Raw genomic sequence first — 19,923 nt, forward strand, 5'->3', positions numbered from 1 at the left:
CCCTAGTTAGCAGGAATAATGATGGGTTTTTTTATTAACTCAAAAATTACGCGTTTTTCATTTGCTAAAGTGTCAGTATGTGTTGGTGGTCCGGGTATGCATCTTTCCAACACATAAAGCTCTTGTTTGAGTTGACCCTACCTTTAAATGTATCTAATTGGTCAGTATAATCTGGCAAATCTGGAATAAAAAATGCATTTATTTTACAGTATTAATTTTGTGCTTAGCTTAGTAACTAGACGTGCTGTGTGAGGCCTGGCGTTGTCATGTTGGAACACTGCGTTGGCGTTGGCCATAACTGGAACGATGTGTGGCCGGAGGATCTGGTCAATGTAGCCCTGTGCATTCAGGTTGCCCTGCACGTGGACCAGGTCAGTTCTGCCAGTGTGTGAGATGGCTGCCCACACCATGACACTACCCCCGCCGAATCTGTCCACTTCCTGCACGCAGTTTGCCGCATAACGTTCACCATGACGCCTATACACGCGACATCTTCCATCATAACGTCGGAGCAGAAATCGGGACTCGTCACTGAACCACACCTGTCTCCATCGCAGTTGAGGCCATTGTCGATGAATCTGGCACCACTGCAGTCGGAGTCGACGGTGTTGTGGTGTTAAGATGACATCTCGAACTGGACGTCTGGCACGAATTCCTACCTCACGTAGGTGGTTCCATACGGTCTGGTCGGATATCCTGCACAAACCTGGTATTGCTGCGGCTGTGGAGGTGGCAGTAGTCAATCGTTCCCGAAGGTGGCGTACCCGGATGTAGCGGTCCTGCCCGGGTATAGTGACCCGTGGTCGACCGGATCTAGGGAGGTCACGTGTTGATCCATGTTGCTGGTAACGGTCCCACAGTCTGGAGATGGTGCTTGGGGACACATGAAATGCCCTGGCAACGGCCGTTCTGGATTCGCCTGCGTCTAGTCGGCCGATGGCATTGTTTCTCTGCGGTTCACTGAGACGTGGCATGTCCTGGATTGTCAACTGTCGGCCAGATACAGAGGCCAGGCAAGCGAACACCCTGCACTTTTATACTGTCGGTGTTCATGTTGCACGTGCAGACAACGCACGTGCAGTGGTGACATGGTTTGCACGTGGCTGCGTTTTTGCGAATATTCACATTTTGGAACTTTATTGTACAGTAGCTGCGTTTTATCGAATGTAACCGTGGGAATGTGTTTGGGACATGCAATGACCTTATATTCACAAAGCATGAACCGGTAGGAAACATAAAATCGGAGTTATAACCCATTTGTACCCTTTTGCGTTTCTTTTTTTGAAGAGTATAGTTTAACGTGTCCATATACCACTAGGGTTTCGAACATGCATGTTTTAATGGTATGTTGAAATTGTTTCCCAAAGACAAAAAGAGTACTCACTAAATTAACTGTTTCTCAGCCTGAATAAAGTCAAATGATATTTTTAAGTTAACTAATTGTTCCAAAGATGTTTATGAATAAAAATATGAAATATAAATTTATATATGTTTTGTTTAATTTTTGGTTTTGGTGTAGAATGAAATGAAATATGCTTCATATAATATTATTGGGGATTTAAACAGATCCCATTTGTCTTTCTAAATGACTAGGCAAATATAATTTCAGGCACGTTTTGTTAGAAATGGGGACACATGCTTAATGCTACATAGTGTAAGGTTTACAAAGAGGGTAGGTACCCCGTCATGTTAAGATATTTAAAGTCATTTGGCACAAACTAAGGGAAATTATTATTATTATTGTTTGGGTTTGGGGGGGGGGGGGTTTAGGGGTGTGTGGTTGAATATCATCAATATTTAAGATATGTTATTTAACTTATTATAATTAAAGACAATATCACTGTTTATTCTAGCAACAATTAAAATGGGGTATGCGGTCAAAACGGCCCCATGATGAAATGGCCCTGAACATGTAAGTCAAAACGGCCAAAGAAAAAAGTCAAAACGGCCAAAGAAAAAAGTCAAAATGGCCAAAAGAAATGGTCAGAACGGCCATAGGTACTATCACGTTAAATTAATTCCCATTAGTAATAATTAGTAATCAATATAGCCTATATCACAGGCAGTTCAAAAATATGTATAAAAATAACCAAAACAAAGGAATCACTGGTAACAATTTATTAGCCTACACAACGCAATTTACTATTGTAATTAAGACCACCAATTAACATTTTATTTAACAACACTGATAGACCGACCCGGCCGTGTCCCCCGGATGAGTTCCATGTGGCGCTATTCGTCAGGGTGTCGTGCGTGCCCGCCCTGTAATTCATTATTTCAATAATTCAATCTCAGAAAGGAAAGGGGTGGTGGGGGGGGGGGGGGTTCCTAGTGGCGCTGCTCACCCGGGGGCCACAACGGGCCTGTTCCCCAATTTACTAATATAATTAAGACCACCAATTGACCTTGTATTTGAAAAGACCGATAGACCGATCTTTGATACCGTCATGATCAACACACATCCTTATTTTGAAGGACGCATCAAGACTCTCCTGCATTTCTCGACACTTGTGTAGATGAAATACATTTTTAAAGTATTATATCTAAGGCAGTCTCGACCTTTTTTTCAAGGGCCGTTATGACTTTTTAACTTTGGCCGTTTTGACTTTTTTAGGACCCTAACTATTTATGATAAGTATTAAAATTTTATAATGTTCTTTATACATGACAGTGCCAAAAGAAAGTCCTACCAAAAAAGGATAATAATAATATATATATATATTTTTTTAATTGCATCGCCGCATCATATTTGAAATTTCAGAGACCGACTATATATTATAATATATTTTAGAACCTTTAGTGTTCCAAAAGAATCCCTAAGCATTTTCACACGATTTATAACTAATAGTGTGAATAAACTGACGGAAATACAAGGTTTTAGCCATTACATTTTCCCGGAATGTCTCCATGTTTTGTTTTTTTTAGCTCGAATTCAGAACTGAGAGCAGCTAAAAATAACCAATCAGGGACGAGCTTTCAAACATTAACCACAAGGTTATCAACGTATAAAAAAATAATTATGTAATATATCAATATTCGTAATATTTTAGTATTCTTGTTCATCAACACTTAAATTGCTATTGAGAGAGAGAGAGAGAGAGAGAGAGAGAGAGAGAGAGAGAGAGAGAGAGAGAGAGAGAGAGAGAGAGAGAGACGGCAACATTGGCACACATATTTTTTTTTTAATAATAATAATAATATAAAAAAAAACCCACCTAGGAATCAAATAAGCCAACCTACTTATTAACAGTTATTTTGTTGCAGTGTTCTTAATCCGTGAATCACGAAAAGGTAATCCTGAACATTTTGATATGATCTTTTGCGTGTGACGTAGTTGTGAAAATTGGGTGTACGATCGAGGATATAGTGAATAGAATAAGTACATGTAATATATCTAAAATAATGAACCATGTTGCATAGTGTTTCTCTGTATAAAATGTCGATATGATTAATTTAATAGATGGTTGTTTTGTTTGTTTCTTGTTTTGTTTGTTGGGTTGGGTTTTTTTTTTTTTGTTTTTTTATTTATTTGTTTCTTTTTGTTGGGGGTTTTTTTTTTTTGGGGGGGGGGTTTGGGGGGGGGGCTGAGTAGGCTAAGTAACATTTGCGTACACGCTTGGTCCTACACAAAAATTAACACTCGAGGACACTATATAGTAGCCTATCATATCTGACACTAGTTCAAGTGTCCTCCAGTAGCAATATATATATAACGGTAGTAGGCCCTATAGAGGACACCATACAAGTCCACATCATAGTTCATACCTTTAACTTCATTTATTTATTTTTATTTAAAGTCTACAAGTCGTTTGTCTTGGCAATTCTGACACACAGTTGAGATAACTGTAACTTTTGTATTTATACACAAACTACTGCTACAAAATTGTTCTTTTGCCGTGTGTATAGGCATTTCATCAGTCTGAATACGATCAACGCACACATAGAATGTACCAGAATTTAACGACAACCGCAAAGCGTTTACAACCGGAAGTAAACAACATTTCCATGAAGTCGAAGAAAAAAGTGCAAACGATTACAATATTCTTTATTTTATAACACTTTCCGGTACTATCATTGTTACTAGTTTTGATTTTATAACTCATATTTGTGTATGCTTTCACTGTTGCATAGAATTGTCTGTAATTTACATTGCAAGGGTCGAAATTATTTCCATTGCTGCTGGCGAAGTTGCCGAATCTTTGCGCGCACCCCTTTAATTTAAAGGAGTATTATTTTTTAAAATAAGTGTTCTTTGTTTGAAATATGCCTATCCAAAGTTCCTATATTAATATACAAATTTAAAACTAGAAAAAGTGTAATATTAACTAGGTGAAACCCAAAAGCCAGCGCAGGTGAGATACCATCGATGTCCCAAACTGCGTTCACCTAACGACAAAAACACGAATACATTTACGGAAATACTATTCTACATTTTTCAGCTACAATATGTAAATCAAAATAGATAGCAATCAATTCTGATCGTTCTAATATTTGTACTAGGTTAAATTTCATTTTATTTCCTAAAATAAAAAAAATTCGCATACGAAATTATTTGAAGATGAAATCCAGTTTGCGCTTCTTACAAATATTAAGACGACCAGAAACACATTGAATATACAGACACTGATGTTCTAAACAAGAAAATATATTTAATATGTAAGTTTAATCGTTGAAATATTTTATTAGTAGGAAATATCTTACAATGCAGCAAACTCAGGAATGTCCCTTTAATTTTCAGTTTTAAAAGATGAAAGAAATAAAAAGTACCTTTTGTCAAATATATATCATATAAAAAATGCTGTTGGATATATTTAATTTTTGGTGTACGTAGCCAAAACAAGTGTTGCGAAAAGTGACTGTCGTCGACCTTAGTAAGTACTACTTGATGGAACAAGTCATGCATGTACGCTGTATTGCTGTATATAGCCTACTATAGTCAATATATATATATATATATATATATATATATATATATATATATATATATACACAACAATATAGTATACGCACTTGACTAGTTCCATCGAGTTATGGTATAAAGCAATTGTCATGATGTCATGTCAGTGTTCGAGATTAAAATATTTTGGACAGTATCCCGGTTGGATACTAACATTTCAAAATATGGTATCCCACCTGAGAATTTAGTATCCCACTTAAATGAAATTCATAAATAACATCGTAACAAACTTGGACGACACTGTTAATATTTAGCAGTAATCTATAAGTGTTTCTGACATTACTAATGATAAACCGTATCGATTTTCTGCAGATGTGGAATCAGTATCTCAAATAAAATTTGAAGGGAGGAAACTTCCAACAAAAACAATAGCGACTTAGCGATTCCCAGTCCATTGCTATGCCACTATTGCTCCAGTGTTGCATTAGACTGGGTACGAGTAGTGGGAGATATTGTTACGGCGTAGCATTAGACTGGGTACGAGCTAGAAAATACTGTTTCTTAACTTCACCAGTACATGACGACTTTCATTGTTTAGCAAAACATAAAAACGCAGGATTAAAAAACAACAACATATGGTATCCCGGGACATCGGGATACAGTTAATCTCGAACACTGCATGTTAATTACATCACATTGTTCGGAGGCTTCCACCCCTCTTGAAAAGTATTCCATTAAAAAAAAAGAAGGCAATCTGGCAAAAAATTGTAATAGTGTTTTCAAGGATTATGTCTGGACAAAATGTGGGGGAAATCTAACGATAATTAAAGGTAGGTGAGTAATTTATTGTAGTTCGGACTGTAAAATTGTTATATCCAAAATCAAAAACAAAAGCACGTTTTTCCTCATGACATCATATTATATTATTTTTAAAAACAATCATGAACATCATGTATTATTTAAAAACAAGAACATCATATATTATTTACATGATTCATGTATATCCATTGTTTTTCTTCTTGTAAATAAAATTTAGTGGGTTTTTTTTTTCTCTTTTTATGCACCCTATCGCTTTTAGTCACCCAATGCTGCATGCCTGCTAACATGCTTTGTAAAATAGCTTCATCTGTGCAATAACCGTGGTGTATGTGGGGGGGGGGGGGGGGGCCATACACACTCTCTCACACACACAGACAGACAGACATACACAGACCAACACACAGACACGCAGAAACACACACTCACACATATAAACACACAGACACACACAGACAGACACACACACACACAATACACAGACAGACAGACACACACAATACACAGACAGACACACACAATACACAGACAGACAGACAGACACACACACACACAATACACAGACAGACACACACACACAATACACAGACAGACAGACACACACACACACACACAATACACAGACAGACAGACACACACAATACACAGACAGACAGACAGACACACACACACACAATACACAGACACACACACACACACAATACACAGACAGACACACACAATACACAGACACACACAATACACAGACAGACAGACACACACACACACAATACACAGACGGACACACACACACACAACACACACACAATACACAGACAGACACACACACACACAATACACAGACAGACAGACACACACACAGACACACACACACACAATACACAGACAGACAGACACACACACACACACACAGAGCTAGTCCTGCATTAATATTTTGCTCACATTAATTTTGTGATTTACAGTCTATATTTATTTCCATTTCAGAAATGGGCGACAATTTAGCGGAAGCACCCCCGGCTGCCGGTGATGACGAGGGGTTTTCCGATGATGAAAATGTGACCGAAGAGGCCATGGACATTGTACCCAACACCAACCCTGAAGCAGAAGGTAGCACTAGTAGCGATGTTATCAGCCAGACCAGGGCTTCTAGATTATGGTAGCCCCACTCCCACGACTAGTGATATTCAGTGTTGGGCTAGTAAATAACTACTATTGCCATGCCCGATAGGGCTTCTAGATTATGGTAGCCCCACTCCCATGGCTAGTGATATACAGTGTTGGGCTAGTAAATAACTACTATTGCCATGCTCGACAGGGCTTCTAGATTATGGTAGCCCCACTCCCATGGCTAGTGATATTCAGTGTTGGGCTAGTAAATAACTACTATTGCCATGCCCGATAGGGCTTCTAGATTATGGTAGCCCCACTCCCATGGCTAGTGATATACAGTGTTGGGCTAGTAAATAACTACTATTGCCATGCTCGACAGGGCTTCTAGATTATGGTAGCCCCACTCCCATGGCTAGTGATATTCAGTGTTGGGCTAGTAAATAACTACTATTGCCATGCCCAATGGCTAGTGGGGAAAAAAAGGAAGGCAAATGTTGTAAATATGAATATCCTACCTCCACCCCAACGTTAGTGTTTTTAAGCTCTGTATCCCCCTTTAGGTGACATACCTGATTATTACTACTATTAAGTGAAATTGTATTAACTTAAAAGTAAAGTAGGACTAGTGAATTTTTAATCGTGGCTAGTAAATGTTTTAAATGGCTAGTGGATTTTATAAAAATTCTAGAAGCCCTGCAGACTTTGTCGATGATAACGCCATATAACTGTAAATGAAATGTGTTGAGTGAGTCGTTAAATAAAATATTTCCCTCCTTCCTGTCAATGATATGTTATGATCAATTACACAAATTCATTTTGGGATTGTGGCTGGATGTAGCTCCGTGGTAAAGCGCAGAATGCGAAATAAAAGCACCGGTCCATTTGTCCTGACAAGTAAAAAAAATTCTGCTTGGACAAGCAAAATGTACCTCCAGTGGACAAGTAAAAATGTTCGAATCTACTTTATTGCATATCGGTTTATAGATAGCATAAAGCGGTTATTTGCATATAGTTGAATTTGAATAAAACAAACCACTTATTTAGACAAGTGAAACTATTAGTAGGCAAGTGATGTATTTGTCTGGAGATTTTTGCTTATTTCTATAGTTGATGCATTCATCTGATGCAAGGGGCCGGACGTAGCCCAGAGGTAAAGTGCTCGCTCAATACACGGTCGGTCTGGGATCGATCCCCATTGGGCTATTTTTCATTCCAGCCAATGCACCACGACTGGTATATCAAAGGCGGTGGTATGTACTACCCTGTCTGTGGGATGGTGCATATAAAAGATCCCTTGCTGCTAATCAAAAAGAGTAGCCCATAAAGTGGCAACAGCGGGTTTCCTCTCTCAATATCTGTGTGGTCCGTAACCATATGTCTGGCACCATATAACCATAAATAAAATGTGTTGAGTACGTCGTTAAATAAAACATTTCTTTCTTTCATCTGATGCACGGTCAGTCTAGGATCGACCCCAGTTAGTGGACCCATTGGGCTATTTGTCTTATCAACCAGGGGATGGGATTTAGCTCAGCCGGTTGAGTGCATACTTGAGGTACTTGCTTCGCAGAATCGAACCACCTCAGTGGATCCATTCGACTGGTTGGTTTTTTTTATCATTCCAACCAGTACACCACAACTGGACAAAGGCCGTGATATGTGCTTTCCTGTCTGTGGGAAAGTGCATATATAAAAAGATCCCTTCAGGCCTTCGGTTTTCACGATAATGAACGTTTCTGGTACTGGGTTTTTACCCCATCTGACACAATGGGGGATTTTTCATGCCCGTACCGGCTCCATTTACCCAGAGTGAGTGCACCACTAGGCTCAATGGTAGGTGTTAGGCCACATACACCGAGTTTCACCCACTTCACGGGTGCGATTATGGGTTTTGTCTCCCGAGTGTATGATCCCACATAGGGAATGATTACCCGACATGCACTGTAGGTTCCGTGTACTCCGGGCTCGGGTGATACCGAGATAGCTCAACTGACCGCAAGCGTGGAGCACGGCCCTGTCCAGTAGTCCCATACCGAAATGGAAATACTGCGGCTTCACTATTCATCCCATCATCATCCATGTTTGTAGTGTCCAAAAATGCAAAAAAATGTCTTTCTCTCTGTGTTTAATGTTTGTGGCGTTTAAAAATAAATAAAAAATGGCAGGTTTCTTCTGATGACTACGTGTCAGAATAAACCAAATGTTTAACATCCAATAGCCGAAGATTAATTAATCAATGTGCTCCAGTGGTGTCATTAAACAAAACAAACAAACTTTTGTTTTAACTTTCCAGCCAGTTCTCCACAACTGGTGTAACAGAGGCTGTGGTGTGTACTATCCTGCTGCATATAAAAAAATCTATTGCTGCTAATGATAATTGGAAAGAATAGCTTTTTGTATGGCAGCAGTAGGTTTCCACTCTCATTATCTGTGTGGTCTTTAACCTATGTATTATGTCATATAGCCATAATTAAAATGTCTTGAATGCATCTATAATAAAATATTCCTTTTAGATATTAGATACATCTGGGCATTAAAAAAAAAAAAGCATGTACAGGCTCGTAGGAACGACGTTGGGAGGGCACTGACGGATCGGGTACAAACTCTATATCAGATTTTGGTTACAATGGCAAACATTAATGTGTAAAAAAAAAAAAGGCTCACAAGTGTGGGGGGGGGGGTTGGGGGGCGGGGGCACATTCCTATGGGCCTGATGTATAAGCTGCATGAATTGGTGAAGCTGTTCACACAAAAGTTGAAATACAATCCTTGTAATCAAAACTGAAACATACTTATTAATGAAAAAAACCCCAACTCAAGTAAGATCAGGTGTGTGACATGTAGTCTTAGAGAGGAAACCCACTACATTTTTCCACTAGTAGCAAGGGGTCTTTTATATGCACCATCCCACAACAGGATAGCACATACCAAGGCCGAGAAATATGTGTGTGATGATGCAGTAAATCCAGTGCTTAATTAGTATTAAAAGTGCAGACCCTAGTTTCAACCCGTGAAACACTAAGTTCAGTTAAAGGAGAGGACAATTAAGGCATTTGGCCTGGTATGCATATTCAACAATATATAAACCAGCGTCGTGGCAGGCCATCGGTCTACAGGCTGGTAGGTACTGGGTTTGGATCGCAGTCGAGGCATGGGATTTTTAATCCAGATACCGACTCCAAACCCTGAGTGAGTGCTCCTCAAGGCTCAATGGATAGGTGTAAATCACTTGCACCGACCAGTGATCCATGACCTTTGATATACCAGTTGTGGTGCACTGGCTAGAACGAGAAATAGCCCAAAGGGTGTCGACTGATGGGAATCGATCCTGGACCGACCGCGAATCAAGCGAGCGCTTTACCACTGGGCTACGTTTAACTGTCTACTGTTTTTCAGTCACCTACTTTTTAAGGGGTGAGACGTAGCCCAGTGGTAAAGCACTCGCTTGATGCGCAGTCAGTCTGGGATCGATCCCCATCGGTGTGCCCATTAGGTTATTTCTTGTCCCAGCCAATGCATCACGACTGGTACATCAAAGGCCATAGTATGTTCTATCCTGTCTGTGGGGTGGTGCATATAAAAGATTCCTTGCTACTAATGAAAAAATATAGCGGGTTTCCTCTCTATGAGTGTCCAAATGACCATGTGTTTGACATCCAATAGCCGACAATGAATAAATCGGTGTGCTCTAGTAGTGTCATTAAACAAAAACAAACTTTAAGCCTACTTTCAAAGATAAGACATTTGCAACTGTGATAACGTGCCTTTAATTATTTCAGTTGATGAAGTGTTGAATGGACCAAAAGCGACAGTGTACTATGCAATCCAGACAGCAGAGCCAGACGACCAGGGGAAAGATTATACGAAGGATGAAGTGGAGGATATGATGAGATCAGAGGCCTATCAAAGAAAAATCTCCACTTGCCATTTGTAAGATATTTCAAAGTTTACACTCTAAATGCGTCGATGTGCGGTCTGAAACCAAAGTAAAAATACTGACTGACATTTGGCTATGACATTAAACAAGTCGGGGTCTTGACATCTGTTGTGTGATTTCGTTTTTGAAGTCGGATTATGTCCAAAATATTATGGCGACTTCGACTTCTCACTACTGCTAATAACTTGGCGACTTGAGCTGACTTTCGGCGAAGTAAACGTTCATTTCGCCGGCAAAATTAGGGTTTGTAAACACTGCATAGGCATAGGGGCTGGACATAGCCCAGTGGTGAAGTGCTCGCTCGATGCGCGATCAGTCTGGGATCGATCCCCGTCAGTGGGCCCATTGGGTTATTTCTCGTTCCAGCCAGTGCACCACGACTGGTATATATCAACGGCCGTGGTATGTACTACCCTGTCTGTGGGATGGTGCATATAAAAGAACCCTTGCTGCTAATCAAAAAGAGTCCATGAAGTGGCGACAGCGGGTTTCCTCTCGCAATATCTGTGTAGTCCGTAACCATATGTCTGATGCCATATAACCATAAATAAAATGTGTTGAGTGCGTCATTAAATAAAACTTTTCTTTCTCTTTGTTTTTTTGAATAGCCATAGTTTAAAAAGGTGCTGAGGTGTCATTAAATATTGATTTCATTTTTTTTGGCCAGATGTCACAAGAGTTGGTACGACGGGCAACGTACAGAGGACTGCAAGGAATGTGGTGGCTTTACCCTCACGCGGTCCTGTCCAATCTGTCTCGGAAAATGTGAAACCGTTTGGAATCGTAACGTTAAAATGGTAAGAGATGCTTCTGAACTCTTTGCTTTTTCGGGGTGGGATGTTGCCCAGTGGTACGGTAGTTACGAACACTGCATTTCGGGTACCTTGACAAATTTTAACCCGTTACCTACCGTTGATACTGCCAGAGTATGTATTGAAAAAAAAAAGAGAGCAGAAAATCTGCTTGAGCAGGGGTTGGGGGGTGGGGCTGTAGGGTTGACCCACTCCCTGCACATGCGACCTATTGTGTTTTGATCAATATATTTGTGCCACATCCTAATATTCAAGCGAAAACGGTAGATATTCAGGCAAAATGAGTGTAAATTTAAGTTTGCGTAACCGACACGTGAACAGAACAGCGGTTCCCATGAAATATTGTGCCCTGCATAGGACGTTGGTCTTTAAAAATGAAAGGTTTTGAAGGAAAAATAATCTGTGTTTTGCATTGGCAGACTTTGATGTTAAGTTTTTTCAATAGTAGCCCACCGGGATACCCGGTTATAAAATCTGGTAGCCCTCTGTAAAAATTAGTAGCCCCATAACTTTATTTTAACTTTTTTTTAAAAGAGATAAAAGCAAGATCATTTATTTTTTATTTAAACATGTAGGGTGGGTTTTTTAAAAATCATGAGCAATATACTGTGAAATATACACTTCTGAAAACTATGTACATCATAGACCTTAATGAACAATACAGTTTTCAGTTTAAGTCGTTAAATAGCAGATAAGCAGATTTTTAGAGCAGTGTGAAGCAAATAAACAAAACAAAAAATCACTTCCTACCTACCCACATTTGAAACTACTCGTCCGAAATGGACAAAACAAAATATTTGTTTGAGGATGGCCTCAAAGGAGGGGTAAATATATGGTATGAAATTTAAAAAAAAGAAAAAATCTAACCAACACCACCAAAAAAACAACCTTTTCTACCTACATTAACTTGTTTGGTACGATTCCAGAAATACACAATAGTTTGTTTTTTTCCTTCTTATAGTTTTAGCCCTAATCTTGTAATAAAGGCTTACAAAATACAAAACAGGTTTGACATGTAGAACTCTGTAGTTACTGTCTGCTGATGATTAGCTAATGGTACAATCCTGAAGATCGATATTGCATATTTTAACACTTAAGATGGCTGTAACTATCTTCTTATATGTGTCATTTTAAAGAATCTTAACTTGATGTTATTCCACAACCATAGCGTTTTTAATTGATGACAACAGCCGTAAGCCAATTATTCCAGCCATGTGTGTGTTTATGTTATCACAAGTCACGGTCAGATGTCATTTTGAGTGAGGATATCGCGCAAAGCTATAGTAAATGATGAGAGAGATTTAATTTAAAATAATTTGTAAGAAAGATTAATATTTATAACCTTGTAAATATTCGTCAATTTATACATTTCTTTAACATAATAATAGATATTAATTTTGTAAACAATAATCTGCCAATTTGCATACACGTATGTCACGGGGATCCTATAATACCCGTAACTGAATAAAACACGATTATCCAAATATCTCTCCTAACTGTATATCTATTAGATCTCTCTGTATCGGGTAGTCCAATACCCGAGTGACTCGGCTCTAGGTAGATGAGAGATAAGATGTGATATATATATATATTTTTATAGCACGTTTAGTTCACTATAAAACAACAAAACACAATACACTTTGGAATCTGTATTAACACTACGCTGACAAATGTACTTGCCGCAGTAGTTTATTAACAACAACAATATAATAACAATCCAGAACTAATCACTTAATTAGTTAATCTCTAGGTGTCTAGTTTACACAATATTCTAATCACTTCACCGTGATACAACACCCACATATACTCTTCAAAAGAAGAAACGCAAAACCACATTGTCGTAACATTTGGAGAATTGATTTAATTATTGAATGGTGAGTCCGATAATTACCAAATGTTGCAGGATTGTTCACAATTCACTCTAGTCCATTGTGAGTAAGTGATAGGACACACCACCAAGGTCAAGGTCATCTGGAGTCAATACCGGGTGTGGCCTCCGCGTGTGTTGACAACTGCCTGGCACCGCCTGCCCATTGAAGCAACCAGAGTACGGATGACGTCCCGGGGGATGGTGGCCCACTCGGCCTGCAAGGCTGCTGCCAGCTCGGGCAGGGTCTGGGGCTGTGGTTGTCGCTGTCGGAGGCGTCGGTCCAACTCGTCCCATAGATGCTCAATTGGGTTCAAATCCGGTGATATCGATGGCCAAGGAAGGACATTAATGTTGTTGTTCTGTAGGAAAGCCGTTGTGAGACGTGCTGTGTGAGGCCTGGCGTTGTCATGTTGGAACACTGCGTTGGCGTTGGCCATAACTGGAACGATGTGTGGCCGGAGGATCTGGTCAATGTAGCCCTCTGCATTCAGGTTGCCCTGCACGTGGACCAGGTCAGTTCTGCCAGTGTGTGAGATGGCTGCCCACACCATGACACTACCCCCGCCGAATCTGTCCACTTCCTGCACGCAGTTTGCCGCATAACGTTCACCACGACGCCTATACACGCGACATCTTCCATCATGACGTCGGAGCAGAAATCGGGACTCGTCACTGAACCACACCTGTCTCCATCGCAGTTGAGGCCATTGTCGATGAATCTGGCACCACTGCAGTCGGAGTCGACGGTGTTGTGGTGTTAAGATGACACCTCGAACTGGACGTCTGGCACGAATTCCTACCTCACGTAGGCGGTTCCGTACGGTCTGGTCGGAGATCCTGCGCAAACCTGGTATTGCTGCGGCTGTGGAGGTGGCAGTAGTCAATCGTTCCCAAAGGTGGCGTACCCGGATGTAACGGTCCTGCCCGGGGGTAGTGACCCGTGGTCGACCGGATCTAGGGAGGTCACGTGTTGATCCATGTTGCTGGTAACGGTCCCACAGTCTGGAGATGGTGCTTGGGGACACATGGAATGCCCTGGCAACGGCCGTTCTGGATTCGCCTGCGTCTAGTCGGCCGATGGCATTGTTTCTCTGCGGTTCACTGAGACGTGGCATGTCCTGGATTGTCAACTGTCGGCCAGATACAGAGGCCAGGCAAGCGAACACCCTGCACTTTTATACTGTCGGTGTTGATGTTGCACGTGCAGGCAACGCACGTGCAGTGGTGACATGGTTTGCACGTGGCTGCGTTTTTGCGAATATTCACATTTTGGAACTTTATTGTACAGTAGCTGCGTTTTATCGAATGTAACCGTGGGAATGTGTTTGGGACATGCAATGACCTTATATTCACAAAGCATGAACCGGTAGGAAACATAACATCGGAGTTATAACCCATTTGTACCCTTTTGCGTTTCTTTTTTTGAAGAGTATATGTTATAATTGAGAAACACTGCCAGGGGAACTTAATTTATAAGGAATTACAACTCTATTCCTAACTGGTTAGTTTTTAATTAACCTTTAACTACTCATTCAGTAACCTTGTAATACAGAATTAATACTGGTACATATCACAATAAAGACAATAACCTACAGTGTACATAGGTCCTCTAGGATGACCGGCTAGCTTTAATATTTTAGAACAGTGAAGCCTACAATTTACTTCGTCAGATTACCGGAAACACTGTCTAAATAATATTGGTATAATACAGTATTAAAATATTTAAAGTCACATCAATCACATCAAGGTTATACAACAGAGCAGAAAAATATATTTACCAAGTCCCTTCGGACACGTTCCCCCGGAGCCTTCCAAATGTTTCTCCCCGATATATCTAAAATCCTAGCTATATATTAAAAAAATCTCAGAGAGAGTGAATATCGCCTGGGGGCACAATGCGGTACCTCACCTATCATGTGATATTGCCACAACTCCCAGAGATAGTATTTTTTTCTTAGATGGTCAGACTTACGGTCGCCATTTCGCTAGCATTACCCCGATCGTAAACTGAACTACCAGAGTTATTATGTAACTACTGGCCACATGGCTTCCACATCTGGTCTAAGTGTGTATTAGGGGAACACGGTCGCGCGGAGGTATTATGTAACCAAGCTGCACACGGCCCTCTAAAACAATTAACATCGCCACAGGCGAAAAGATAAGAGCATGTTCCGTCACAATGTAGGTAGCCTAGAAGAAAATAAACCACGATTGAGTTATGGTTTAGTTTAGACTTCAGCTGGTGGCAAATAGTCTTGATCATGCCAATAGTTTTGTTGTAAGGTGCTTTTGGAGGAAATAAAATACAGAAAATTCAATGTCGCGTGGGTGGGATAAAATAAAATTTATGGCGACTGGTTTTTAGGTTGTGTCAATATGAAAAAAACTGAGATAAAAAGTTTGTTTTGTTTAACGACACCACTGGGGTACATCAATTAATTAATCATCGGCTATTCAATTTTTAAAAAAGGGACCATGAAAAACGTCCAGTTTTGAGGGAATTCCGGTTTACAGAGTCTCCGGTTTTGTGAGGTTTCACTGTATGTGTATATATATATATATATATATATATATATATATATATATATATATATATATATATACACATATATATACACATATATATACACATATATATATACACACACACACGTATATATACAACGTTCAAAATAAGCACTTGTCCGTTTGTCCTGACAAGTGAAAATATACTTTGACAAGCATAATTTACCTTTGTGGTTATCTGGCGGACAAGTAAAAATTTATTATAATAAAAAAACAGTATCGTAATTTTTAGCAATGGTTGTACTTAAAAGAACCAACGAAATCAGTGGCGTCTCATCCCAAAATGTTATACAAATATCGTGGTTTGAGAGTTAAATAAACATGTTGTTGATAACACAATAGTCTTAGCTCATGAATATTTGGAATACCTGTACCTTGGAGTTGCGATTGAGTTCCGAATTCCCCACTCGGAACGTCTCGGCTGACATAAATAATTTATTTGATAACAATACCATTCGTATTTAAAAAAGAATTTTTTTTAATATTGTTTTGTTGTTTAAGTTTAAAACGAAGTAATTGTCTGTTTACAAGTCAGTTTTCCTTTGTACTGATTACATCAAAGGTAATGTGATAAAACAAAAACTTGTTAGATGGGTTAATCTACGATTAGAAAACATATTAGTTAATATATCATTTTATTATTTAGGTGTAAGCTATATTTACGTATATCTCTGCAGTGAATTCTATGCAATAAATTACTTACAAATAATTGTGTATGACAAAACAAAATTACGATCGATCAACAAACCCGTGAAAAGGCGAGATAAGCCCCATCACGTGGTTTCTTGTTGATTTGTTATCAGAACAAGTCCTTTCTATATAAATAAAAGTTAAAATATGGCTTGTCTCCCCACCATAGAGTAGTGATTTCCCTAGAAATTTGGCACGGCATGGTAGACCAAACACTTTTGGGGCATTTTCACCATTTTCGGGGCATTTTTCTTTCATTAAAAATACACAAAAATTAATTGAAATAAACATTAATGTAATTTATGTGCTTGCTTTAATAAATGAATGGCAAAAGATGTAAAAGGCATATTTTATTCATTAATAGTACCTTTTTGGGTGTTTTATAAAGGTAATTTTAGAATCTTCAATAGTCAGTTGAAGTCGTACCATTGTCGAATTTGGAGTGTGCACCGTACACGAACGCAAGCTCCAATTATACGGAAATTCAGCATTGGGAACATGGAATACACATGCAAATCGTGCAAATGAAGCGCTTTGTGGAAAAGCAAGTTATGGGCACTTAGCAGACCTTTCGCTTTCGCCCTAATTTACGTGCAAATGTAAGCATGTTTTCGCCATTAGAACTAGTCGACAGTGTCAATGACAGTGGATTTTAATTCATTTATGGGTTGCTTAGACCCACTTTCGTCAAAATGGAACAATACCATGCGTGACATTATGGTCTAGCTAATATAATTGACATTCAGAAAATAATGTCGAAAATATCGTCTGACCCTTAAATTCTTTTGAGTAGTATATATATATATATTAAGAACACTTGGTTGGCCAAGTGATCAACATTACATGGCAAACGAAATCAAGCCCCAAACCTTGATTGACAAAACAGTAAATTTAGAAATATTCTGGTAAAGACAGTTTGTCACATTTCTTTCATTTAATTCAAGTTACATCTCGCAAAAAAATATTTAACAGACCGATCTAGTGAAAACTACCTTCAACATACTTTCAATGTAAACAAGCTGTTTTTAGGAAGTATTGCCCTTTCACTGCCGCCTGTGGAATTGTTTTTTCTTTCCAGTCAAATTCCATGCATGAGCAGGGCCCGACCATATCAGTAGCCGGGGATGTTTTGACTACCAGTTTGTTGTTTGGGCTACCAAATGTCTGATCCCAGTAGTTTGCTGGGCTACTAGATTTTTTTTTTGCACATCCAGTTACCACACAATCAACAAGACACTTAAACATGTAAAACAACATGTTTAAATGAAAATTAATTATTTAGGTGTTTTTTTAATTTATGGGGCTACCAATTTTTACCGAGGGCTACCAGATTTTATAACCTGGTAGACCGGTGGGCTACCACTGAAAAACGTTACGGTCAAGGCCTGCTGAGGCACACTGGGATGGAACGTGCGGCCTCACCCCCAACTGGTATGAAGTTTCTGTTCAATTGTGTTTTCTTTCCAGTCAAACGCCATGCACGAGGCACACTGGGATGGAACATGTGGCCTCACCCCCAACTGGTATCAAGTTTCTGTTCAATTGTGTTTTCTTTCCAGTCAAACACCATGCATGAGGCACACTGGGATGGAACGTGCGGCCTCACCCCCAGCTGGTATGAAGTTTCTGTTCAATTGTGTTTTCTTTCCAGTCATACGCCATGCACGAGGCACACTGGGATGGAACGTGCGGCCTCACCCCTAGCTGGTACATGTATGTGGTTCTGTCTATTAATTTCTGTGGATTTGTTTTTTTCTTTCCAGTCACATGCCATGCATGAGGCACACTGGGATGGAACGTGCGGCCTCACCCTGGAAGAGCAGCGCACGTACGCCCTCCACACACTCACCGATTCATCAGAAGACTTTCTGTCTGAGGGGTTACAAGACTTATCAACGAGCTAACGAAACACTGACAATCATCGCTGCACCGATCTCTGTAAATAATAAAACCATATCTACGTACTAGCAGAAAACCCTAAGACCTTAAGTATTGTTGAAACATGTATTATTATTTTTTTTTTATATGTATATTTTTCAAGGCTTTGTATATTTTGTGGAGTGGAAAGCAGTCTTCCCTGCTCAGATTTCAAGATGGAGGGAAATGCTGAGAAGTGAGAGTCGTTTCTAGTCTGTCTCACAGGACACCTTTTTTCATACCGTGAAATTTACCTCAAGTTATTTTTTTCTGATTGATTGTTTTCAAAATACTTATACTTTCTTCTTACGTCAAACCAAACTGAAATTATTTACAAGTTATTATTTTTTAGGTTGATATAAACTTGATAGTGTAACTTTTTTTAGACAGCATTGTGGAAGTTTTGAGGCAAATGAGGATAGAAATATGAGATTTATGTTATCACACTTTTCAAAAATCCTATAACCAGGGCTCAAGCTTAACGTCGAAACCATTGGCCATTGCCGTCATTGAGCTATAAATTGCTGTAGATGGAGAGAATCTGCCAGTATTTAACCTTTTCACTTGCAATATGTCTATATAAAGCAAAATAACCATTCAGTCATGTTTAAATTGGTGACTGTTAAAACAAATTTAAAAACCAAAAATAGTTCATACAACTGACGGCAATAAATTTAATCTGATTGGCTTCTTAAATATCAATCCAAACCCACCACTTAGATTAAGGCTCCACATGTTGATTTCTATTGTCAGGTGACGTACACACGTATAATATAAGTTGTAGAAGCATCATGAGGGGTATATGGCTTTTTATGTACCCTCTGTGTGTTCTTTTACCCCGAGCCAAAGGCGAGGGGGTAAAAGAGCACACAAAGGGTACATTAAAAGCCATATACTCCGAGAGATGCTTCTACAACGAATTTATCTTGCCGACATGTTAAACCATATAGCCAAATAATCAAAATAATGCCAGACAATAATTGTGAACAATTTATTAACGGAGCCGTACCACGCGGACGCGAACGAAACCACTTGCCAGTGACGAAAAATAGTTCCATCGATAAACGAGTTTTTAACTTCAAATGTTTGTAATACGAAATTGTCTGAAACAGATATTAATTAAATAAAACCCAATTTTGATTGATTATCAATGTTATTTATTAACGGAGCCGTACCACGCGGACGCGAACGAAACCACTTGCCAGTGACGAAAAATAGTTCCATCGATAAACGAGTTTTTAACTTCAAATGTTTGTAATACGAAATTGTCTGAAACAGATATTAATTAAAAAAAAAAAAAACCTTTTTG

The 19,923-nt window shown here is 39.3% G+C and overlaps 1 protein-coding gene across 1 annotated transcript; it reads left to right on the forward strand.

The window, feature by feature from the left end:
* Nucleotides 1-3,996: 3,996 nt before the first annotated feature.
* On the forward strand, nt 3,997-19,478 carry LOC121376806. Its single transcript, XM_041504580.1, has 5 exons — nt 3,997-4,065; nt 6,698-6,820; nt 10,603-10,753; nt 11,428-11,557; nt 18,461-19,478. Exons 2-5 carry the CDS (start codon nt 6,700-6,702, stop codon nt 18,599-18,601), a joined length of 543 nt encoding a protein of 180 aa, XP_041360514.1. The 5' UTR covers nt 3,997-4,065; nt 6,698-6,699; the 3' UTR covers nt 18,602-19,478.
* Nucleotides 19,479-19,923: the final 445 nt, after the last annotated feature.

The sequence above is a fragment of the Gigantopelta aegis genome, chromosome 7 (genome assembly GCF_016097555.1).
Source record: "Gigantopelta aegis isolate Gae_Host chromosome 7, Gae_host_genome, whole genome shotgun sequence".
In the NCBI taxonomy this organism is placed as follows: domain Eukaryota; kingdom Metazoa; phylum Mollusca; class Gastropoda; order Neomphalida; family Peltospiridae; genus Gigantopelta; species Gigantopelta aegis.

Coding starts and splice junctions, on each gene's coding strand:
- LOC121376806 (XM_041504580.1), top strand. CDS start 6,700: ATGGGCGACAATTTAGCGGAAGCACCCCCGGCTGCCGGTGATGACGAG. Junction 6,821..10,602: donor CACCAACCCTGAAGCAGAAG/GTAGCACTAGTA, acceptor TAATTATTTCAG/TTGATGAAGTGTTGAATGGA. Junction 11,558..18,460: donor GGAATCGTAACGTTAAAATG/GTAAGAGATGCT, acceptor TTTTCTTTCCAG/TCACATGCCATGCATGAGGC.